General features: G+C 47.4%; 2 protein-coding genes across 2 annotated transcripts in view; one reads left to right on the forward strand and one right to left on the reverse strand.

The window, feature by feature from the left end:
- FBXW8 (F-box and WD repeat domain containing 8) overlaps window positions 1-9,384 on the reverse strand; it is a 156,540-nt gene extending 147,156 nt beyond the window's left edge. Inside the window, exon 1 of the mRNA XM_047762391.1 lies at window positions 9,132-9,384. Coding sequence (XP_047618347.1) covers window positions 9,132-9,176 — 45 coding nt within the window. The 5' untranslated portion in view covers window positions 9,177-9,384. The remainder of the gene's footprint in view (window positions 1-9,131) is intronic.
- On the forward strand, window positions 8,533-24,441 carry HRK (harakiri, BCL2 interacting protein). Its single transcript, XM_047762393.1, has 2 exons — window positions 8,533-8,945; window positions 23,580-24,441. Exon 1 carries the CDS (start codon window positions 8,614-8,616, stop codon window positions 8,887-8,889), a length of 276 nt encoding a protein of 91 aa, XP_047618349.1. The 5' UTR covers window positions 8,533-8,613; the 3' UTR covers window positions 8,890-8,945; window positions 23,580-24,441.
- Window positions 24,442-24,562: the final 121 nt, after the last annotated feature.

The following is a 24,562-nucleotide window of genomic DNA, read 5'->3' on the forward strand; positions in this document are numbered from 1 at the left end:
AATTAGAACACTCCCTAACACCATACACAAAAATAAACTCCAAATGGATTAGAATATAAGACCAGACAGTATAAAACTCTTAGAGGAAAACATAGGCCAAACACTCTCTGACATAAATGAGATCCACCTCTCAGAGTATTGACAATAAAAACAAAAATAAACAAATGAGACCTAATCAAACTTCAAAGTTTCTGCACAGCAAAGGAAACCCTAAACAACACAAAAAGACAACCCACAGAATGGGAGAAAGTCTTTGCAAGTGAATCGACTGATAAGGGATTAATCTCCAAAATTTATAAACAACTTCTGCAGCTCCATACCAAAAAAAAACAAACAACCGCATCAAAAAATGGGCGAACATTTAAACAGACAGTTCTCCAAAGAAGACATACAGATGGCCAAAAAACACATGAAAAGATGTTCAACATCACTCATTATTAGAGAGATGCAAATCAAAACCACTCTGAGGTACCACCTCACACCAGCCAGAATGGCGATCATCCAAAAGTCTACAAACAATAAGTGCTGGAGAGGGTGTGGAGAAAAAGGAACCCTAGTACACTGCTTGGTGGGATTGTAAATTGGTGCAACCACTGTGGAAAGCAGTCTGGAGATTCCTCAGAAAACTAAACATAGAACTACCATTTGATCCAGCAATCCCACTCCTGGGCATCTACCCAGAGAAAACCACGACTCACAAAGACACATGTACTCCAATGTTCATTGCAGTGCTATTTACAATAGCCAAAACATGGAAACAGTCTAAATGTCCATCAACAGAGGAGTGGATCAAGAAGATGTGGTATATATACACAATGGAATATTACTCAGTCATTAAAAAGAATGAGATACCAACATTTTTTGCAACATGGATGGACCTAGAAATTATCATGCTAAATGAAGTCAGCCATACAATGAGACACCAACATCAAATGCTTTCACTGACGTGGAATCTGAAAAAAGGACCGACTGAACTTCTTTGCAGAACAGATGCTGACTCACAGACATTGAAAAACTTATGGTCTCTGGAGAAGACAGTTTGGGGGGTGGGGGGATGTACTTGGGCTGTGGGATGGAAATCCTGTGAAATCAGATTGTTATGATCACTATACAACTACAGATGTGATAAGTTCATTTGAGTAATTAAAAAAATAAATACATTTAAAATTTCAAAAAAAAAAAAAAAGAAGTAGGGTGATAGGGTGAGTCTTCATACAAGGACTGGCTTCCTTTTAAGAATAGGAAATTAGGGAATTCCTGTTGTGGCTCAGCAGGTTACACATCTGACTAGTATCTATGAGGATGCGGGTTCAATCCCTGGTCTTGCTTAGTGGGTTAAGGATCCAGCATTGCTGTGAGCTGTGGTGTAGGTCAAAGATGCAACTCAGGAGTTCCCCTCGTGGCTCAGTGGTTAACGAATCCAACTAAGAACCATGAGGTTTCAGGTTCATCCCTGGCCTTGCTCAGTGGGTTAAGGATCCGGTGTTGCCGTGAGCTGTGGTGTAGGTTGCAGACGCGGCTCGGATCCCGCATTGCTGTGGTTCTGGTGTAGGCTGGTGGCTACAGCTCCAATTCGACCCCTAGCCTGGGAATCTCCATATGCTGCGGAAGCGGCCCAAGAAATGGCAAAAAAAGACAAAAAAAGAAGAAGACAAAACAAAACAAAACAAAAGATGCAGCTCAGATGCCCAGTTGCTGTGGCTGTGGTGTAGGCCAGCAGCTATAGCTCTGATTAGACCCCTAGCCTGGGAACTTCCATATGCCACAGGTGTAGCCCTAAAAAGCTAAATAAATAGATAACTATTGTATAGAAATTAAGACACACACACCCAGTGCATGTAAAACTGTGGAAATCTGAATAAGATCAGTGCCAATATCCTGACCATGATATTATACTATAGTTGTGCCAAATATTACCACTAGGGGACAAAGTGTGGAAAGGATCTTCTTACATTATTTCTACAATTGTATGTGAATCAACAATTATCTCAAAAAATTTAATTAAAAGAAAAATAGAAAGCTGAATTTTTGGCCCACAGTCTATAGTTTGCCAACCCCTGGTTTAAAGCAATTATGCTAAGGCAGAATCTTTCACTACCCTCTGTTCTTCCCTTCCCCCTTAGTAACAAACTCCCATATATGGTAGCTAGGCCCATTGCTGCCTACCTAAAAGACTACATTTACCAGCATCCCACGTAACTAGGTGTGGCCACGTGACTAAGTTGTTCTGGCCAATAAAAAGTAAGTGAACATGTTTAAATGATAATTCTGGGAATGTGGAAGTGTAGTGGGGATTCGAGAAACCATGCTGGATCACCAAACTGTGTGCTACGTTTCCAAAGACTCTCTCTCCTAGCTTCTGGTGGTTTCCAGCAATACTTGGTGTTCCTTGGCATCTGTCAGCATAACGCCAGTCTCTGCCTCCAACTTTACATGGTTGTTTTCCCTCTGTGTATGTCTGTGTCCAAATTTTCCTCTTTTTATAAAGACATCAGTCATTGGATTAGGATACATCCTAATCCTATGTGACCTCATCTTAACTTATTTACATTTGCAAAGAATTTATCTTCAAATAAAATCACACTCACAGCTTCCAGATGGAGACAAACTTTGGAGAATGTGATATCTGGAGTTGTGGCATCCATCTTGCAGACTTGAGGCAATAAGCCTGAGGACCAAAACCAAAATACTGAGGACTGTGATATAGAAGCAAAGGCATAACCTGAGTCTTTTTTTTTTCTTTTTTTTGGCCATGCCCATGGCATGTGGAGGTTCCTAGGCCAGGGATTGACCCTATGACATTAACACTGACCTGAGCTGCTGCAGTGACAACACTGGATCCTTAACCCACTGAGCTACAAGAGAACTCCCACAGCCTGATTCTTAATGAAATAGCTGCACCACAAACCCAATCCTGAGCTTGTCCTCCTCCAGATCATGGGTCAATAAACTTTCTGGAAAGGGCCAGATAGTAATATTTTACCCTTTACAGGACATATGATTTCTGTTACAACTATTCAACTATTCCAGGGGAAATGCAGCCAGAAAAAAAATATGTACATAAGTGATCATGACTGTATTCCAACAAAATTACTACAAAAACAGGCAGCAGACTGATTGGCTCACATACCATAGTTTGTCAACTATGTTTACTTGACAAGAAATCCTGCTCTGGATTTCTTGTCAAGTAAATAACAAAGATCCTAGTGATTTAAGTCTCTACCAAGTGCAGATCAACTGCTATGTCTAGGGCAGGGTTTCTTACATTTGGCACTGTTGACATTTTGGGCCAGATAATCCTTTACTGTCTGTGCATTGTAGGATGTTAAGTGGCACCCTAAGCTCCTACCCATTAGATGTTAATAGTGCCTTTCAGTTTTGACAACCAAAAAAAAAAAAAAAAAAAAGTCTCCAGACTTTGCCAAATGTCTCCTGGGGAGCAAAACTGTCCTTAGCTGAGAACAACTGATGTAGAGTAAATAGCTAAAAATGGAATCACCAGGTCATAGGGCATGTGAATTTCTAGTTTTTCCATGTCTGCCAAATTGTTCTCTAGTATTTATCCTCATTTACCCTCTCATCAGTATAATTTCAAGTCTAGTGATTCGCTTGTTTAAGCTAAGCTCAGTTGCTTTCAATAAAGTGATTATTGCCTGAGCAAAGGACAATATGTCTGAATTTTCACAGTAGGAGTGCAAGTTTAATCAACCTATCTCTTGTGACTCCAGTAATCAAGGCATTAGGTTTTATTTGAGCTTTACCCTTTACACTTAAAGTATTGATGAGACTATAATTATGGGTTGGTTAATCTTTTCTCCCTGCTGTGGACATTTGTCTGCTCTTCTCTCTGTATTTACAATAAAAATATCCTTAAGGGAGAAGCAGCAAATGAATAATTAGGAGATCCCTGGAGGAGTTACCCCATCTTTCCAAGTATCAGAGAGTTAAATAGGATAAATATGAGGGATTAGCACTGTCCTGCTCCGAGTCCACTGAATGCAGGGGACTTTCCTAAGAATAACTGTGATGTAATTGGATACTAGACTCACTGAAATATGAATCCTTTTGTTTTCCCAGTGGGTTTGGATCAAGGTCCCTGTTCTGTTTCTTAAGTGGATGCTTAATAATCCTGATACATCAAGAAGGACAATAACTAAAATTTACTGAGTGCCAACAACTTGGCTAAACACTTGATACATTCTTTTTTTATTCCTCATAACAACCCAATGAGGTAAGTGCCTTGACTGTTATTCCCACTTTACAGAAAGGAAAGTGGGGGCTCAGAGAGATGAAAAATATGCCAAAGGCAGGGCCCAATATTGCATGGTGGGGCTAGGTTTCTCTGGCATAGAGTGTTAAACCACTGTGCTATAACTCTGATTTCCATTCAAGAAATCTGCTGTTTATCAGGCTGACTCCTGGCATCAAATCTGGCCCCGGCATTAATACATGGCTTCAGGAAACACAGCTGTTTGGAGGAGTCAACAGCTGTTCATTCATTTACCACTTCACCAAGCCATAGGAATTAAAACACCATAAGGTAAGGCTCACTTGGTCTCAAACATCAGGATAGGTAATTATTGTTTTAATTAAAGAAAAGAAATACCGCTTCCCTCGACACCCCCCCACACACACACTTCCTTTTTAAAACACTTGAGTACTGATTTATGGCAAGAATTTTTTTTATGTTAAACTGATGATATGTTCTGTGTACATCACTGTGTATGTTTGAAAGTGGGAAAGACAAATCAGAATGCTTACCATTCATTCTTTCTTTTCTTTTCCTCCCCATCACTCGCTCCTTCCCTCTCTCTCCCTTTCTCTCTTTTCCTTATAATATCGAAAAGATAAAAATATCCAAAATGTCAATCAACTGACGAATACATAAATTATGGCCCACCCATACAACGGAATATTACCCATAAAAAGGAATGAAGGAATTCTTGTCGTGGCTCAGTGGTTAACGAATCCAACTAGGAAGCATGAGGATGGGGGTTTGATCCCTGGCCTTGCTCAGTGGGTTAAGGATCTGGCATTGCTGTGAACTATGGTGTAGGTCGGAGATGTGGCTCAGATCTGGCATTGCTCTGGCTGTGGCACAGGCCAGCAGCTGCAGCTCCAAATCAACCCCTAGCCTGGGAACTTCCATATGCTGCAGGTGTGGCCCTTGAAAAAAAGAAAGATGTCCAAGCACATGCCTGGCAGTAGAAGTGGCCACAGTCTGCTGAATATCTGCTTCTAGCTTCTTTTAGAACATTCTAGAAGAATGTATTAGGGCTGCTATAACAAAGTGCTACAGATTGGTGGTGGGGGAGTTAAACATCAGAAAGTTACTGTCTCACAGTTCTGGAAGCCCAAAGTCCAAGATCAAGGTGTCAGCAGGGTTGGTTCTTCTGAGGCCTCTCTTCTTGGCTTGTAGACGGCTGCCTTCCTACACCTGTGGTGTCTCTCCCTCTTCTTATAAGGACACCAGTCATATTGGATTGGGACCCCTTCTAATGATCTCATTTTAACCTAATTACCTCTTGAAAGGCCTTGTCTCCAAACACAGTCACATTCCAAAGGCCTGGAGCTTGAGGCTTCCACACAAGAATTTTAGGTGAGGACACAGTTCAGCCCACAACAGCTTCCCTCCCTCCCTTTTCTCAAGTCCTTGGTGGTGACATAATGCTAAAGAGCCTAAATTCTGGGGCCAGATAGGTGTATGACCTTGGACAAATTATTTAAATGCTCTGCCTCAGTTTGCTCATCCATAATGTAGGACTAATAATGGTACTTGGGCTATAACATAGTCATTAAATGAGTTAATATGTCTACGGCACTTAGAACAATGCCTGGTATAGAGCAAGTAACAAATAAGTGTTTATTAAATTAAACATTAAAATCAAAAAATCATTTTTAATAAAGTGTTAGGAGAGTGTTATGTCACTCTCCCAAAGAATTTGCTTTTTCTGGATAATACTTAACATCAGTGATGGACTCGCCACTTCCCAGCAGGGGAACCATATATATTTGAGGGTGCCACCCTCCACCATTCTTCAGAAGTACATGATGTGTTCAGTGAGTACATGATCTCCTTTAAAATAGTAGCCAACATTCTTTTTTTTTTTGGCCACACCCACAGCATGCAGAAGTTCCCAGGTCAGGGATCAAACCTGTACCACAGCAGCAACCCGAGCTGTTTCAGCAACAACACCAGATTCTTAACCTGCCAAGCCACAAGAGAACTACTAGCCAACATTTATTAAATGCTCAACGTGCTGGGCAGTGTGCTCAGGGCTTCCTGGTATGATCTTCTTTAACATTGTGAGGAAATGGACGCTTCCAAAAACCTCATCTCAAGGTCAAGTTTCTCCATCAGTGAATGGTGGAATAAGGCCCACTCTGAGGTGAGCAAATTAAGGACTGAATGTCACCTGCAGAATGTTGGGGGAGAGAAGGTTTTCTCTTCTCCCCCACTTATCCATCACTGTCTCTTCTTCTCCCTCTGCTCAATGACAGGTCCCCACGGCCAAGGCTGCACTCTCTCTGCTACAGAAAACATCCAAGCTGCTGGGACCCGACCCAGCGCCACCTCACGAGCCCAGCATTTCGAGGGGCAGGCTTCCAAACAGGGTAATAATCGTCCCATTAAAATTAATGTCCATGAAGTGAGCCATTAAAAGCGTGCAGATTAAAAAGGGGGGGAGGGAATTGTTCAATTTAAATCCAAAGGGCTTTTTAAATAGACACTGTATCTTCATTCTTGGAACGCTACACCGGGCAATGGATCAGGTCCCCTCTGCAAAGACTAGAGGGGATTAAGGAGGTGAGTCCCAGGAGAATGGGGAACTGGTTCTAGCCAGAAGCAAAGGGAACCAAGGTTTATCCAGGGCCTGCTGCTTGCCAGGTGCTTGGCATACATTTCTCTCATTTAATCTCTGCCCCAATCCTGGGAGGGAGGTATTATTATTCCCAGATTACAGGGGGCAGTATAAAACCATAGTTCAGAGTTTAGAGCCTTCAGCATACCTCCTTCCTTTAGATCTGGGGTTATTACTCACTAACTCTGTGATCTCGGGCAAGAGACCTCACCTCCCTGTGCCTCAGTTTCCTTATCTATAAAATAGGATAGTAATGGCACACTCTTACCAGTCTACAATTGGGAAACTCACTTTAGGCAGTGTAGGCAGGGGCCTTAGCCAAGTAACCTACATAGAAGGGCACTTGGTAAGTGTTCACAGTTATTAAGGGTAGGAGAACTGCAGCTGGATGGGTCTAAGAGCCACCAGGATCACAGGGCAGGGCTGGGATCTGAGCTCTGACCAAGTTGCAGGCCAAGCAGAAATCTCTCCATGATAAAGTCAGACCCATTCTAAATTCACACTCTTGAAGAATCTTTTCCAAGTGGCAGCACTCTGCTGGTGGGAAGCAGAGGCTCAGAGCTGCCTTATCAGGACCTAGGAGGCTGGCTTGGAGCCACCTCTGAGATCCTCCAGTTTTCTGAATCCCAGTGCTTTGAAGACAGGTGAAAGTCTCACTTGCTCCCCAAAGAATCCTAAGAGCCCCCTCGCCCTTCTATTCCTTCACCAGCAGAGACAACTTCACGTTTTCTAGTCTGGAGGAGCATGGAGACAGTATAAAACCATTCTACGATTGGAGAGAAAGGGGCTGAAGTCCCCTGCACCCCGCATCCTCGACCCCACCAATCCCTTAAGAGTCTCCACTGAGCATTAAATCCGGATCATTAACCCCAACAGGCAAATAAAATTCACAAAGGGAGCAAACAAAACAAAAATAAGTTCCTTCTGGAAAACCCCTTGCGAAGGTCTTTGGGATTGAAGCGCGGTGTGCTTGCGAATCGCTGAGGCTAAGGGCCGACCCCCCAACCCTCTTCACCCCTGCGCCCATCAAGGTTTCTAGGGGAGCTAGGGGCTCTTTAGAGTCTCACATCCACCCTAACTTAGATGGGGAGTCGGGCGTGTATCGGCTGATCCTCAACCTACAGGTGCGGAGTCAGACCTGAAAGTAAGCAAATTGGGTTGAATCTGGCCCTCTCATGAGATTTTGAATCGACCTACCTCCCCCAAACAAAACAATAGCCTCAGAACATTTTTTGAATAATGCAGCTGAATTCGATATCAGGCAAATAAGCCTACTCCTCTCGCCAAATCGGAATTGAAGCTGAATTCAGAAAAAACGGAGAGAAAATCTTCCCTGGCGCTCGCCGCCTCCGCGGGGGTCTCCCGCGACCCCCAAGCCCGAGAGCCCCGCAGCCGGGTGCTTTCCCGCGTCCCAGAGCCCCGCGCTCCTCGCTTCCCAACCCGAAAACCCCCTCGCGGCCGGCGCCGCTAGGGTTAAAAGTTACCTCTCGGTTTCTTCTGCCTGCAGCCCCCCCCACCCCCGGGGGGGCCGGATGATGTAACCCCCCTCCCCGCGCCCTCCCCGCCCCCTCCACCATGTGACACTTTAATTAATAATAGCGCCGTCAGCACAACAAACGCACAACACAAGGAGAAACTTGGTGTCCAGGGTAGGCCCCCGGCGGCTGGAGCGCGGCGGAGGCAGGCGCAGAGGCCGAAGCGAGAGGAGGCGAGGGGCGGCCCGACGCGGGGAGGGACCGAAGCGACGGTCATGTGTCCGTGCCCCCTGCACCGCGGCCGCGGCCCCCCAGCCGTGTGCGCTTGCAGCGCGAGCCGCCTGGGTCTGCGCTCCTCCGCCGCGCAGCTCACTGCCGCCCGGCTCAAGGCGCTCGGCGACGAGCTGCACCAGCGCACCATGTGGCGGCGCCGCGCGCGGAGCCGGAGGGCGCCGGCGCCCGGCGCGCTCCCCACCTACTGGCCCTGGCTGTGCGCGGCCGCGCAGGTGGCGGCGCTGGCGGCCTGGCTGCTCGGCAGGCGGAACTTGTAGGAACGCGGGGCTTCATGGTGGGGCCGGAGCCGAGACCCAGCCGGAGCGAGCAACAGGTACGTGAGCAAGCGACCGCCAGGGCGCGGCAGCTGGGGGATTGGAGACCTGGGGCTGGGTTGGGAGCTGGAGAACCGCAAGTTTAGCTCTCTTCCCTTCCCATCTCCTCTTCCTCTGCTCCATTCTTTCGCAAGGATCTCTGTCCCTCTCCTTGGGAGATCCCATCTCTCCTTCCAAGTACCTACCGAGTCCACCGCTGCTGCCTCTTCTCTCCGACTCCTTAAGAGCATCTTGCCACTCCCTCCATCCGAGTGGCTTTGGGAGGACTTCAGCCTCCGTAAGCCTCACCAGCCCTTCAAACAAACACACAATGCAAATTAAAAGTGTGCTTGCTATGAGAACAGAGTTACAGGCCACGCCAACGCATTATAAACTATCGCGGTTTCAAGACGAGTCCTCGGTCCTCTTCCAAGCCGCCTGCCGTTCCTAACTCGCCACCCTCTCCATCACCTCCGCCCCAAACCTCCTTCTCCCTGAGTATCACTTCTCCAGTTTCTGTTGCTCGTCCTCCCGCGCCCCAAGCGCATCTCGTGACTTCCTCCCCCTCCGTCTTTCTCCCTAAAACTTTGCAGTTTTCCTCCGCTCTGCCAACTTCACTCCTTCTCCAGCGAGGTGTCCCTTTTAAGGAGCTTGTCCTCCTCTTCGCGGGATAGAGGGAGCTGAGGTGAAGGAGATGCCCCCTAAGTGATGTGGGATCTCAGACTTTTCGGGAAACCCCAGGGGGAAGCCTTCAAGAAAGAGCATTAACTGTGCTCACTTTGGGTTCGAGGCCCTGTTAAGAGCCTGCAGTAAGAGAGGTTGTGGGGGTGGGGAGTGAGTATTGCGCGCCTAGCCGTTTGGTACCAGTGGGAAAAAAGTACTAAGCACCTACTGTATACTAGGCCCCTAGGGCTTGGGGAATTACTGAGCACCAGCTGTGCGCCTGACACTGTGCTAGGCGCTTAAAGGGGGCAAACGTGTAAGCATTGTCTTCAGATTCTCAAAGAGCTGAAGAGAATGGGGGTGGAGAGAACCAGGCTGAGCCCACCAAGGGTGGGTCCAGGGCCGGAAGCTGAAGGTCGAAGGTGAGAAACCCAGCCCCGGGATGCCATGGCTCACAGATGCCAAGCGCTCGGGTCTCGGCCGAGTCCCACCGTGAGCCAACACCATAGGAAGCTGGCGCGGCGCCCGCAGGGAGAGGCGGCAGCCGGAGCGTGGGGGGTGGCAGCGCCCGGGAAGCTGCGGGGGTGCGCGGGGTGTGAGCCGGGAGCGCGGGCGACAGATGTCGCGTGGGCCGGCGCAGCCCTGGCGCTGCCTGAGAGAGGTGTGCGCTTCGGGGCGCTATTTGCCCTGCTCCCAGAGATCCCATGCGCTTCTCCTCCTCCCTGAAGAGAGGCCCGGGGCTGCCCTCCGCCTCAGTGGACCAAGTTAGGTCTGCCCCGGATCCTAGGGACAGAAACATTTTGGATGGGACGGAGCGGGGGAGGGAGGGCCGAAAGAGGTAGTCAAGCGAGACGCGATGCCCAAAGTGTGTAATTTAGGGAAAAGCGGAAAGAAGGTGGGAGAGGAGGGATAGAAAGAACGGGTGGTTAGACGAGGAAAGAAAGTGGCGGGAGCTGGAGAAAGAAACTTCTTGCAAGACAAGATAGTGGGAACGGGGATTAGAAAAATGGGAAGCGTGAGGAATCCAGTACAAACGGGGAGGAGGGCTAGGACACCGCTTCCTCCAGTCTTGGGGCCCAGGCTAGGTGGGGGAAGCGCTCCCTTCTCAGGACCAGACGGTGCGGGAGGCTGGGCGTCCTACCCATGGACTGGAGAGTGCCCAGCCACAGCCCAAGTGTGCGCGTTGGGGCTAGTGGCGCTCCAGGGTCCTCAGGAGGAGGCCGCCGCCGGGGAGATGGGAGGTGGCCCGAGACCTCCGCCCGGGCGCGCGGGAAGGACAGAGCGCGTCCGTCTGCGCTCGGGCGCTGGGAGGACCTACGCGGCTAGCGAGGCCCACCGGGAGGAGTTTCGCTGGTGCGGCGTCAGCAGATAATTGCGGCTGCCGAGTTTATTGCCCCCTCCTCACTCCGCTTCAGCCCCCGAGTCTCGTGCTGCGTCCATCTTCTCAACGCACACCTGGGCACTCTTCCCGCCTGCTGTGTCCTGTCTGGACGTTCCCAGCTGCCACACCCTTTAGGGTCCTCCTGCTTCGGAGGTCCTGACCCCGGGATGCTTGGTGCAGCTTTCCTACAGTGCTGCGCCTCACTTCTTGGGGTCACAGGTAGAATGGTAGATTTTATATGGCTGCCATCTGGGGTTCACCACATTGGGCCCCCAGGCTCAGCCTCTATCCCAAGGACTTGGTGCTCTCCCTGATGCCTACAGCTCGGCTTTTTATTGAGCCTTTGGCTTAACTGGGGGAAACCACTCTTTCCCAGGATCCTGTCAGGAAGAAGTGAAAGGAAATTCTCTGGAGAAAGTTTATTGGGGTGTATGAGGTCCTCTCCACGTTTCCTACCACAGAGGAGAAATACCCACAGGGTACCCTAGGGGTTTCAGGGAGCCCTGAGTCAGCCATCTAGGGCAGACCTTTCAAGCTTAGTTATGAGGTGCACTGCAGCAGTTTCCACAAACTCGTTTGAGCCTCTTCTGTGAGCCAGCAATACTTTAATACTTTTCTCAGAAGTCATCATTAAAAAACTCACCAATCAAAAATCCCCCCTGCCCCCAGTTTTCCCATATATAAAGTGGGGACAGTAACAGTACTTAAATACAACATAAGTGTTGTCAAGAAGATAAAATGCAATCATGTGCAGAAAGCTCTATAACAGTGCCTGGCGCATAAGAAGTGGATGTGAAAGTGAGCTGCTATGACTAGATGATGCGTTTAATATCTTCCTTTCCCAAAGTGGACAACATTTTGCCGTTGTTATTGCTGGTGATTCCACCATTCCTACTTGCTGTTTGGGGAATCAGGGCCACATGGGCCAGAATAATAGAGTGGTTAAAAGCATGGGCTTAGGGATCAGACAGAATTGGGTTTAAGTCTCAGGCCAGCGACTTTCTGGCAGTGTCACCTTGGGTAAGAACCATAACCTCTCTGAGCCTTTTTTGTAAGCTGGAGCTGCATCTCTATCAGGGTTGTTAGGAGGTTGACAGGAGAACGTCTGTTTCAAATGCTCCGTGTAGTTCTTGGCATTTAGTTCAATCATCAGAGGATGTTATGAAATGGTTAATGCCATTCTTATTGTTCCAAAGGGAGAAGTGGGGAAGAGAGTCCACTTGAGTCTTCCCAAAGGATCAGTGGCAAAGTCAGAACTGGAATTGGAGTTTCTGTCTTTGAAGGCCTGCAGCATGCAGCCTCAGATGACTTGAGGGATGCAGGGGAGGAGAAGATATGGGGCAGCAAGTAGAGGGAGTGGTGAGCCTCCAGTTCCTGCACTAGGAGATTCCCTTTCTGAGAGAAGCTCCTTGGAGGCTGGGGAGGCCCAGAGGAGAATAGGTGTGATTTAACCAGTCACCGCTCAAAGATACAGGAGCGGGAACAAAAGATGCTTTATGGTGAGTGCTGGCTGGCAGAGGCGTGGGTGGAAGGAAGAACTGTGCCTTGGGAGGGGACAGGGAGGGAAAGAGAAGGAGGCCCAGGGATCTGGCTGGGAGAGGGGGCTGGGGTGGGCAGAACCTTGCCTTAGGACTAAGGAGAAGGGGAGAGAGGGGGACCCTGAATGCCCAAGAGGCAGTGTGGTCAGCAGCAAGGAAGATAATGGGCCAGCAGGAGCCAGCTTTAATGAATTAATGACGGCCTGGCCTGCCCGCCAGACATGCTAACTGGTTCTTGGCAGGTACTTTGGGGATTAAGTGGTTAAACCTGGAGGCACATCCCTCCGGCCTCCCTCCCAGACTGCTGCACCCTGGCCAGGATTACTTTTAGAGCTCGAAAGCCTGGGCAAGGAAGGAAAGGAGTGAGCAGAAGGGAAGGAGACAGCTGTTAGGGAGGAACCCCCCCGGGAAGAGGCCAGATGTGCAGGACTGTGGCAGCCTTCCTGCCACATGGTCCCTGTCTGGAGTCACCCGCTTGCCTGCTGAGAGGCCAGGGCACAAGTGACTGGTCTGAGGATATAAAAACAGTCACACCCAGGGATAATTAAACACACCCCCAGATGTGGGCTGGGCGGATTTGGCAGCCACACCTCTGGTTTTTGAAAAGTTGGCTTTTCAGACCTACATTGGGGTAGGGAGGAGTGAGTGAGGGCTTCTCTTTCCTTTCTGGTCATCAGGATGTGTGATTGGATTTCACAGGAACAATGAGCTGCCCCACAGTGTCCCTAGCCTATGGCAACTTGCCTGTCACATAATAGATACCAAATAACTCTGATGAATACATGAATTAATCAGACTGTGCAAGATGAGTATTACTTTTCCCAAATTCAGCTCCTTCCACTTATTCACCTATTAAGTATTGAATGCCTACTGTATGCAGGGCACTGTGGACATAGGAAGGACCAAGACAAAGAAGGCCCTGCTCTCATAGAGCCTACATTTTAGTGGGAAGGGACAGATGATAAAACAATATTGTTCTGGTTATTATTGCTGTGTACCAATTACTCCAAAACTTAATGGCTTGAAACAACGATTTGACTATTTCATACATTATGTGGGTTAGAAGTGCAGATAAGGCATTCATGGGGTGACCTGTTCTGTTCCAGGCTGGCTGGGGGCTGGAATTCATCTTCATTTACAGGTCTGGCTGTTGATGCTGGGTGCCAGCTGAGACTGCCAATCAGAACATTTACCCTTAGCCTTCTCTTTTGGTCTGAGCTTCCCCACAGCATGGCAGGTTCATGGATGGATTCTGACCAAGAGTCTTAGAGCTCCAAAGGCAAACTTCTCAGGGGGACAAGTGGAAGCTGCTTCACCTTTTTTGACCCAGCTTCAGAATCAGTTTGGTTAAAAGCAAGCCACAAGATGGCCCAGATTTAAGTGGAGTGGAATTAGACCCCACCCATGGAGGAGTGGCAAGGTTCTAGAATAGCAAGTGGGAGAAGAGCTATTGTTGTGGCCATCTTTGGATTATGCAGTCTAACACAGAGATTATTTTGGAAAATGCCAGGGGCTCTGAAGGTTACAGATGGAGGTAAGGTACAGGCAGATCTCAGAGATATTGAGGGTTCGGTTCCAGACCACTGCAGTAAAGCAAGTCATGAAGGTTTTGGTTTCCCAGTGTGTATAAAAGTTAAGTTTCACAATACTATAGTCTATTAAGTGTGCAATAGCATTATGTCTTTAAAAACAATGTACACACCTCAGTTAAAAAACACCTGATTACTAAAAAATTTTAACAATTATTTGAGCCTTCCATAAGTTGTATTTTTTTTGCAGTAATCACATCAAAAGTCACTGATGACAGATCACCATAATAAATATAATAATAATGAAAAAGTTTGAAATATTGCCGTAATTACCCACATGGGACACAGAGACAGGAAGTGAGCAAATGCTGTTGGGAAAATGGCATCAATGGATTTGCTCGATGCAGGTTGACTGCAAACCTTCCATTTATAAAAAATGCCCTATCTCCGAGATATGCCTGTCTTGGAGAGAGAGCCTGGGGCACTCCTTCCCTGCAGTGGCTGGCAGTGGCCACTCTGAGGAGGAACCAAGGGACTAATGACCTGAGTGAGAAGAAGAAGCCAGCCATACTTGGAAGAAAGGTATGTTGGGAAGAGAGAATAATAGCACATCCACAGTGCGTTTGAGGAAGAGAAAAAAGATTAGTAGCTAATGCCACATAAACTTGAGGGAGAGGAAGTCAGAGAGGCAGGCAGGGGCTGGATCAGGCCATAGTAGGGAGGTTGAGTTTTGTTATAAAGGGATTCACAACTGCTGACAGCACACCAAGAGGTGCTATACAAGAGGGGAATGAGATGTGATGTAATAAAGGGGTCCACATTCCATCCTCACTCATTTGCAAACATGAATTGAGCACCAGCCCAGAGCTAGGTACCAGGATGCAGGAATGCAGAGATAAGTCCCAGCTCCTGGCTTCAGATGCTCCTAGGCCCCAGGGACAGTGACCTCTGGTCCTCACCCTACCTCCTGCTAGGGTCTGAGAGATTCTGGTCCCTGTATCAGCTCACTGATGCTCAACTCTCAGCACCCTCAGAAGGCTGTGCATACTCCCTGGATTTCCACCACCAAAGAAATTTCACTATTGTATTCCGTATTGTCTCCTCTCCTTCCTTCCTGCCCTAATTGGTGCCCCTGCTAATGGGTGGGGGATCTCTGTTTTAGCCCATGTCAGTGAGATGCGTCCTTTTAGTACTGCTGGGTTCCCAGGAAAAGAGAAAGCTCCTTGCCTCTCCCTATGGAGAGAAAATTGGCTGCCCCACAGAGTGAACCTTTGTGCCATAGGCCACAGTTTGGGCAAGATGGAATTAAATTACTCTGGGAAGCTCTATGTAATATTCTTTAAAAAAAAATAGCTTTTTTTCCCCCCTTTTAGGGCCATACTCTCAGCATATGGAGGTTCCCAGGCTAGGGGTCTAATCGGAGCTACAGCTGCCGGCCTATACCACAGCCACAGCAACGCCAGATCTGAGCCGCGTCTGCAACCTACACCACAGTTCACAGCAACGCTGAATCCTTAACCTACTGAGCAAGGCCAGGGATCAAACCCGCAACCTCATGGTTCCCAGTCGGATTTGTTTCCACTACACCATGACGGGAACTCCAAAAATAACCTTTTTTTGATTATGAAATTATTACAGGTTCATTATCAAATATTTGGAAAATACTGAACAAAGGAAAATTTTAGTTGATTTCTTAAATCTTGCTACCCATTGTTAACATTCTGATAGGTTTCTTTCCATTAAAAGAAATTCACTGAAGTACTTTACCAAGTGGAATCCCTCTAATTGCATTCTCTGTAGTGTGACTTTTTCTTTATATCGTGGACATTTCTACATGCTTTATAGTGTTTTCTACGACACACTTCTTAGAAGTTGCTTGGTATTTTCACTATTTGGCTGTTACATCATTTACCTTCTCAGTCTACTCTTGTTGGACACTTAGATTGTCTCCAATAGGATGCTTGGTATTTTCACTATTTGGCTGTTACATCATTTACCTTCTCAGTCTACTCTTGTTGGACACTTAGATTGTCTCCAATAGGATGCAGAACTCTCTTAAGAAAATACATCACAGAAGCTCCCATCGTGGCTCAGCTGAAACGAATCTGACTAGCATTCATGAGGATGCAGGTTCAATCCCTGGCCTTGCTCAGTGGGTTAAGGATCCGGCATTGCCGTGAGCTGTGGTGTAGGTCACAGACGTGGCTCGGATCCCGCGTTGCTGTGGCTCTGGCGTAGGCCGGCAGCTACAGCTCCGATTCGACTCCTAGCCTGGGAACCTCCATATGCTGCAGGTGCGAACTGACATCCTCATGGATACTAGTCAGGTTGGCTTCTGCTGTGCCACAGCGGGAACTCTGAGGCCTCATTCTTGATTCAGAAAACTTAACTGCTGGTAATTGTTTATCTAATTTACCCAGATTTTATGCTGAGGTAGAGCAGCTCGGTGGAAAGTGATAGGAATTCTGGAGTCAGGCTGACTTTCAGATCAGGTCCTAACCTGCCATTTCCCAGTTGTGTGACCTTGGGCATGTCCCTCTACCTTCTAAACAGTATAAGGCATGTAACCAATGTTCAGAAATTGGTAGAGAATGGTAAATGATAGTGTGAGATACGTGTTCTTATTTGGTGTAAATGTCACTCCATGGGCCCATATTCAGAGTATGGTGAGAACTCTTAGGTTTTTTTCTGAGCTTTTTGCACAAAGCAGTTGCTAATCCTGCCCCCCACCCTGACTCTGTGGATCACCAACAGCCTTCTTAAGCCACTGCATCAGGGCTGGGAGAACCTTAGAGGGCAGGACTCCCCAACCTGGGGGATGCTAGCCACCAGGCCCCAGGAGGGCCCCAATCCTGGCTGTTCTGCCCATCCCAGTGCCTGGCATGGTGACCAGCACAGAATGGGTAGCTGCTGGATGGAATAAATGGATCAGTGAATGAGTCAATGAATGAATGAATTTGGGAGAGGCTCAGGGCATTTGGGACATCTACAGAAATGAGACATAAAATCGGCTGACAGTGTGTTTGAGGAAGTTCCCATTGTGGCACAGTGGAAATGAATCCGACTAGTATCTTTGAGGTTGTGGGTTCAATCCCTGGCCTTGCTCAGTGGGTTAAGGATCTGGCTTTGCTGTGAGCTGTGGTGTAGGTCGCAGATGCAGCTCGGATCCCACATTGCTGTGGCCGTGGCAAGGCCAGCAGCTGCAGCTCTGCAGCTCTGATTCGATCCCTAGCCTGAAATTTCCGTATGCCACGAGTACTGCCCTAAAAAGCTAAATAAATAAATAAAATTGGCTCACTTCATACTCCTCTGTTCCCTGCCCCCCCCCCCGGCCCCCACTTTGGATAGAAATCATAGTTTTGATCCAAGTCTAAAAAGATCTATGACTCAAAGAGGTCACTGTTCTAGAAACATAGCCAGAGCTAGAAAGGACTTTAGAAACCAACTAACCCAACTCCCTCCTTTATAGACAGGGAAACTGAGGTACAGAGATGGCTACTGAAGGTTAAGATGAAGGTTAAGAGGAGGTTGGCTTACATGCCAGATGACTCTGTTTAAGAATGTCTTAGTATTTAGGAGTTCCTGTCGTGGCGCAGTGGTTAATGAATCCGACTAGGAACCATGATGTCGCGGGTTCGATCCCTGCCCTTGCTCAGTGGGTTAACGATCCGGCATTGACATGAGCTGTGGTGTAGGTTGCAGACGCGGCTCGGATCCCGCGTTGCTGTGGCTCTGGCGTAGGCCGGGGGCTACAGCTCCAATTGGACCCCTAGCCTGGGAACCTCCATATACCGCAGGAGCGACCCAAAGAAATAGCAAAAATGACCAAAAAAAAAAAAAAAAGAATGTCTTAGTATTTAAACAGAGATTGAAATCTGGTGAAATTGGCCTGCTATTGAGATTTGACTCACATGCTCCTGCCCCCAGCACACACACACTTAAAAATCAGGCACTTTCACATAGAAACCCATATTTCTAGTCTTTCTTGAAAAAATGGAAAGATCTGACACCACTGAGTCTATAGTCTCATGTTAGTGTCACAAACCCCTTTAGGTGGGACACAAACTCTCCAGTGACCCCTGCCCCTGGTTGCTGAGATGTTTCCACATCAACAGAGGTTTTTATCATTCTTTTTAATGGTTGCATGATGTTCCATTGCTTGGGTAGCCTAGCCTCTGTTTTCTTAGTCCCCTCACCCACTGTCTCCTCAGAGTCCAGCACCCTAACTGTCCAGCATGAGTTCCACGGATGGAGATTTAAATGATAACATGGACCAGAGCACCTTCTCTCTGGGAGGATTCTGCATGGAAAGCTTCATAGCCATGCATCTCAGACACTAGGACCAACCACTGGCATAATCTGAATTCCATGGTCAAAATCAACCCCCTGAAACCAGAGATGGAAGAGTAGGGAGGTTACCACCATTATTCATGTGTTCTGCACACTTATCCATTGTCACTCAGCAGGTTGAACTGAGTACTTCCTATGTGCAAAGCATGTTGCTGGGCCCTAGGGATGAAATGATGGATCAAGGGGAGAGACATGATGTCTGTAAAGTGTTCTGGGAAGCTTGGGAGTGGACTGAAGGGGGCTTTCCTTTTATTTCTATATCCTTCTCTCCTATTTGAACTTCTGACTTTATACATGCAAACAGCAAGATCAAAAAAGTTATTTTTAAAATTAAAATTTGGTACCTTGGAAGAGGGAACCCAAGAGTCTAACTCTTCTCAGATGTAGGGAAAATGGAGTGAGTCTCCCACTCTGACGCTGCAGTGGGGTTTACGGCTCACGGCTCTCCACCTGCGGTGCCCCAAACAGGGATGCCCCGCACCCAAGCAGGTGGGGTCTCTGGGTTTCCCGTTATCCCCCTCTGTCCCTCTGTGTCTCCACTCTGTGGGTACAAATGGAAACAGAGACATTTTTTTTAAAGGCATTTCATCAGTCTCTTCAGTCATGAGCTTTGGTTGTGAGTCAGCATTTGAGAAAGTTCTTTATGAGCCAAGTTTGAGGAAAATCCTCCCAGAGCCAGGACAAGGGGCTCATAGGGGGAGGTGACTTTATGTTTTTAAACTAGTTTTAAAGTGTACAATGACTCATTGCTCCTTGTAAAAAACAGGAAAAAAAAAAAAGGAAAGATATAGAAGTAAAGTATGTAAAGTATATAAAGTAAAGCACTGTAAGTGCTCTTATACTCTGTCCCCAAAGCCACTCTGCTGGGAACTTTCTGTCTGGAGTATATAACAGTAACAATCATAATAACAGTAAGTGCAGACTATAGTATATGCTGGGCTTCTAAGTGTCTCATGTATGTTAGTCCTTACATCAACACAATGAGATTCGCTATGATCCATCTGCCTTTCCATATGAGGAAACTGAGGCCCAGAGAGGTTAATTACTGGCCCAAGGTCACACAGCTTTTAAGTGTCCGAATCAGGATGACAACTCAGGTGTCTAGTTCCAGAGTCTGGGCTCTTTTTTTTTTTATGGCCACACCTGCAGCATATGGAAGTTCCAGGGATAGGGGTTGAATCAGAGCTACAGCTGCAGGCCTATGCCACTGTCACAGCAACATAGGATCCGAGCCGCATCTTCGACTTATGCCAAGGCTTGCGACAATGCCAGATCCTTAATCCACTGAGTGAGAACAGGGGTCAAACCCGCATCCTCAGAGAAACAGTGTTGGGTTCTTAACCTACTGAGCCACAATGAGAACTCCCCAGAGTCTGGGCCCTAAACCATTACACTGTTTTGCTTCTCTGCTCTACCTTTGTATATGGATATATAGATACAGCTGTCTGTGTACACACACACACACACATTCATTAAAGGAAAAAGGATCTGTCCTGTTTGCACTTTTCAATTAAGAATCAAGCCATCTTTCTATCTCACATTTAGATTTACTTCTTGCTAATATGCATGGAGCTTAATTTGCTAACCCAGTCTCCTTTCAAGAAACACATGGATTGTTTCCAAATTCCAAGTCTGTTAACACATGCCAAATTTATTACAAATAAAGCTGGTGGGAACATCCTCGAACACCCTCATGTGACTACTTCTGTGGGCTAGTCCATGTTGCCCAATGTAAAATCCCGCAAAAGTGTATGGCCAGGCCCACCCTCTGATTGTGGATCACACAATGACACGGGTCCCTTGGCTTTTGTTGCCATGCAGAGGTGTGCTTCTAATGTTCATCCTTCACTGCGGACATCAACCTGTAACCAGTACCGGAATGGGTGCAGGAACTTGTCCGTTTAGCAGCCCTGGGAAACCCTTAGAAAGACTTGTAATCGGCTCAATGATGTACAGGTAGGGAAAGTGAAATCAGTTGCTGGTCCTCGTTTTGCAAGAAAATAATACAGTTTCTCGCCTGCTGCCATTGTTATTTTCCCTTCATCATCTCCATTCAACTCAGGTATGGACACAACCTTAGTCATCACAACTTTCAGATGCAGTTCCCTGCTGTCAGGGCCCCTTGTTTGAGCTGTAATTGTCACTGCCCTTGTGCCTTGCTCAGCCCTTTCTCCACCTCAACAATCCTTCCTTCTTCCAAATATAGAAAACAATGTGTATGTGTCTCCTCAAGGCCCTCTTCAAATCCTGCTGGTCTCTGAAGCTTTCCTGGTGAATGTAACTGCATCCTGACTGCTGGGCTGTAATCACACCTGCAGACAATGGTCTTTTACCGTTCTGGCTTCTGGCATGTCTTCCCTAGGAAGACTGTAGGCAAGGTGAGGGCAGGCATGCAGAGAACAACGCTTAGCACAAAGTCAATACACTCAATAGCACACAGTAGGTGCTTAAAAATGTTCTTCCTTTTTCTCCCTCCATCCTTCCTTTTTGTACCTGTGTTGAAAGCAGCATAATCACCATAGGCTAGAGCTGCAGGGTTCCACTGACTTTCATTCTATGGGTCAGTATGACTAGATATCAACAAAGTGAGATTTTTAGGGGTTAAAGAAGCTGGTTTCCATGAATGTGCTTCTCAATTGAGTTGATGGATGACTCTGGTTCAGTATTCCATGAAACCATATGGGTAGCTACACAGTAAAGCAGAATGTCTCCTGTATTGTGCTCTGATGGGATGGGGGAACAGGGGCAGGCAGAAGGGGTTATATCAGGCTGCAGGGGTGGTCCCTCTCCCTGAGGAGGTCAAAAACAAAAAGATTCGGGGAGTTCCTATGTGCACAGCAGAATCCGACTAGTCTACATGAGGATGTAGGTTTGATCCCTGGCCTCACTCAGTGGGTCAGGGATCCTGCATTGCTGTGGCCGTGGTGTAGGCCGGTGGTTGTAGCTCTGATTTGACCCCTAGCCTGGGAACTTCCATATGCCGTAAGTGCAGCCCTAAAAAAGCAAAAAAAAAAAAAAAAAAGTTCCAAGTTGCCGATTCAGATCCTTGTGACCATCAGCTAATGGAGATTGTGGGGCCCATGTGATTATGACTCCCCTCTTTCAGGCAGTTGTATATATTGGTGCATGTACAAGGAAGAGGCAGAGAGCACTCTCACACTGAGTCATCAGAGGAGCATTTAGTAAAGGTTTGATGGCAAAGTGTGGGTAGGGTTTAGGAAATCAGAGTCCTGCAGTACCCCGGGCTGGCAGCCCCCTGGCCTGAAGGTGAGATGAGGGAATAGGACCCCTGGAGCCTGGAGAAGGGTCTGGAGCTGCACCAGAGGGCTTCCTGGCAGGCACTATGGCCCATCTGTGGTCCTCTCTGTCTGTCCCATTACTGCCTTCTTTGAGCCAGACCCAGCAGGAGGCCAGAGGTCAAGGGAGTCCATTGGAATAGTTCCTACAGGTCAATGTCCTGAACTTGGCCCACCTGAAAGTCCTAAAGTGATCTCTCTCCTGCACTACTTGGTTTGTACCACTCAGAGCATGTTCACACTGCCTGCTTTGGAGTACCATGTGAGTTGTCTTTATCTTCCTCTACTAATTCTCTAAACTCATCTCTCCCCCGGCCCCATCTCCCAGTCTTAGCTTGAGCCTCATCAAGCTACCTGACCTAGTCATGGTTTGTCATTCCTCTGTGATCTGTTTCTTCTCCCTTCCTCCCCCACCTTTTCATCCCCTTCCCCTATTCCTTCTCCCCCTCCCAACCCCTCCTCCTCCTCCTGATATAATTCACATATTATAAAATCTATCCCTTTAACAAGCCAATGGTTTTTATTATGTTTCCAGAGCCGTGCAACCATCCCCATGATCCATCTTAGAGCACCTTCATTTCCCCAGCAGAAACCCTGTACCCATTAGCAGTTACTCTCCAGTTGCTCACATTCCTCTTCAGTCCTGGGCAAACATGAATCTGCTTTCTGTTTCTATAGATTTGCTTATTCTAGACTTTTCCTATGAATGGAATCATACAATATTCGTCCTTTTGTGTCTGGATTCTTTTGTTTAGCATCATGTCCTCAAGGTTCATCCGTGTTGTGGCATGGATCCATGGTCATTCCTTTTTATGGCCAAATAATATTCCATTGTACGGAAAGACCCCATTTTATTGATGCATTATCAGGTGATGGGCAGGAGGGTTGTTTCTACTTCGGGGCCATTATAGATAATGCTGCTCTGAACATGTGTGTGCAGATTTTTGGGTGATATGTATTTTCCATTATCTTGGGTAGGTGCTGTTTTTTTCTGCCCTGCCTGGAATGCCAGCTTATCCTGGCTAATTCGATGGCATCAGTATTCAGAAGGGGTATGCCTCTTTCTCTGAGGAACTTTCTCTGACTCCCCTGCCCCCTCATGAGCTGCTTCTCCTCTGGGCTCCCACAGCCCATGTTTACCCAGATTGCAGGCTGTCCCCATGACACTGCTGTTATCAACTTTGCCCATCTCCCTCCACTGGCCTTTGAGCCCCTTAAGGGTAAGAACTGTGTCACTGGACTGGTAACACCTAGGTTGGTGCTTGGCACGATTGGCAGTGAATGGATGAATGCATGAATGACAGCATAGACTGTCCTACAAGTCTGCCTTTACCATGGATCTTTGAAATGAATAGATGAAGGTCCCGCTTCTGATTTGAGGAGCAAAAAAGTAGCATGGCTCTCTCTCTTCTTCTTTTTTTCTTTTTTGGTTGTATCTGCAGCATGTGGAAGTCCCTGGGCCAGGGATCAAACCAGTGCCACAGCAGTGACCCAAGCTGCTGCAGTGACAATGCCAGATCCTTAACCCACTGAAACACGAGGAAACTCCATGTGGCTCTCCTTTTTAATCACAGAAGATGCCTATGTAAACATCTAGGTCTGAAAACAGAGGGGTGTGTGTGGGGGTGTGTATGTGTGCATGCGCATGTGTAAATGTGTTTGGGGAAATTGTTCTATGGACAGAGCTTGGGGTGGGGGAGGGTCAGCACCAGAACTCGCTTTGGGGGAACCTTTCCTCCCAAATCAGAGCTTTGGTGTCTAGCAGCTCTCTCCCATCCCCCGCCACCTCCCAACACGTGGGGCTGGCTGTGCAGCGGAGCCCAAGGCACTGACGTCATCCCCAGTGGCTGTCTGCACACGTGCCTACCGACTGAAATGCAAATCTTTTTTTCTGCAGGTTGGTGAAAACCCTGTGTCCTTGGAGAAAGCTGGTTCCCGTTTTCCTGAGAGGGAGCCCAGAGCTTGAAAGGCCGCAGTTGGCACTTCAAGAAGGAAGTGGAGAATAAAGACAGCGCCTGGAGCAATAGTAGCAACTCGGAATGGGACTGGGGAAGCCCTTTGGATATCCAGCTGCAGAAACAGACATCCCAACGCTATTTACACAGCTCTCTATATATATAAAAAAGAAAATATGAATATTACTATTCAGTGCATGCCTTGTTGAGGACGTGGTCCCCTCCCTTTTCTGCACCTTCCGATGTGAACTTTGACGCTCTTTCATGTCTGGGGCACTGGAAGAGAGATGCCTACTGTGTATTTAGAAAATTTGAAGTGACTGGTGGGAATTAGCCTCATAGGCAACCAACTGCCTGGGAGGGATGCTGGTGGAGAAAGCAGTGAAATTGCAAAAGGCTAAATAGGAAAGAAAGTGAGGAGAACTCAGGGCCAGTTTGTACGGGCAGTCTGGGGTATCTCCATTTCTAAGTCATGACAAGTCCTAGCCTCTCTGTGTCTCTACCTTCCTAGATAGATGGCTAGTCCTACTGTAACATCAAGACAAATGGGATTTTTTTTTTCCTACCAATCTGGTGTCTCCGGTGCTTCACTTAAATTTTGTTGGTGCTAAGTGTGTTCTTGCTGGTGCTGCCATGGTATTCTGTTGCCAGACTTGCAAGGCCGAGGGGACAAGAGAGATTTCTATTTTGCTGTTTTAGATTCTTTTTCTAAAGGGATCAGTCACAAAAGTGCCACTTGAGAGTCTTTTCTCTTTCTCTATGTGGGGATGAATATCCAGAGGTGTTTTGGAGCAAACCTTGGGGTCTGGGAGGGAGGAAGGGGGTGGGTGGCACCGAGGGGCTTGCTGGTTACAAGGTGGAAAGCTGACCACCTCACATGTGACTTGTTTGCTGTCTCCTCCACCTCTGCCAGAGTATCCTGGGA

The sequence above is a fragment of the Phacochoerus africanus genome, chromosome 15 (assembly GCF_016906955.1).
Source record: "Phacochoerus africanus isolate WHEZ1 chromosome 15, ROS_Pafr_v1, whole genome shotgun sequence".
In the NCBI taxonomy this organism is placed as follows: Eukaryota; Metazoa; Chordata; class Mammalia; order Artiodactyla; family Suidae; genus Phacochoerus; species Phacochoerus africanus.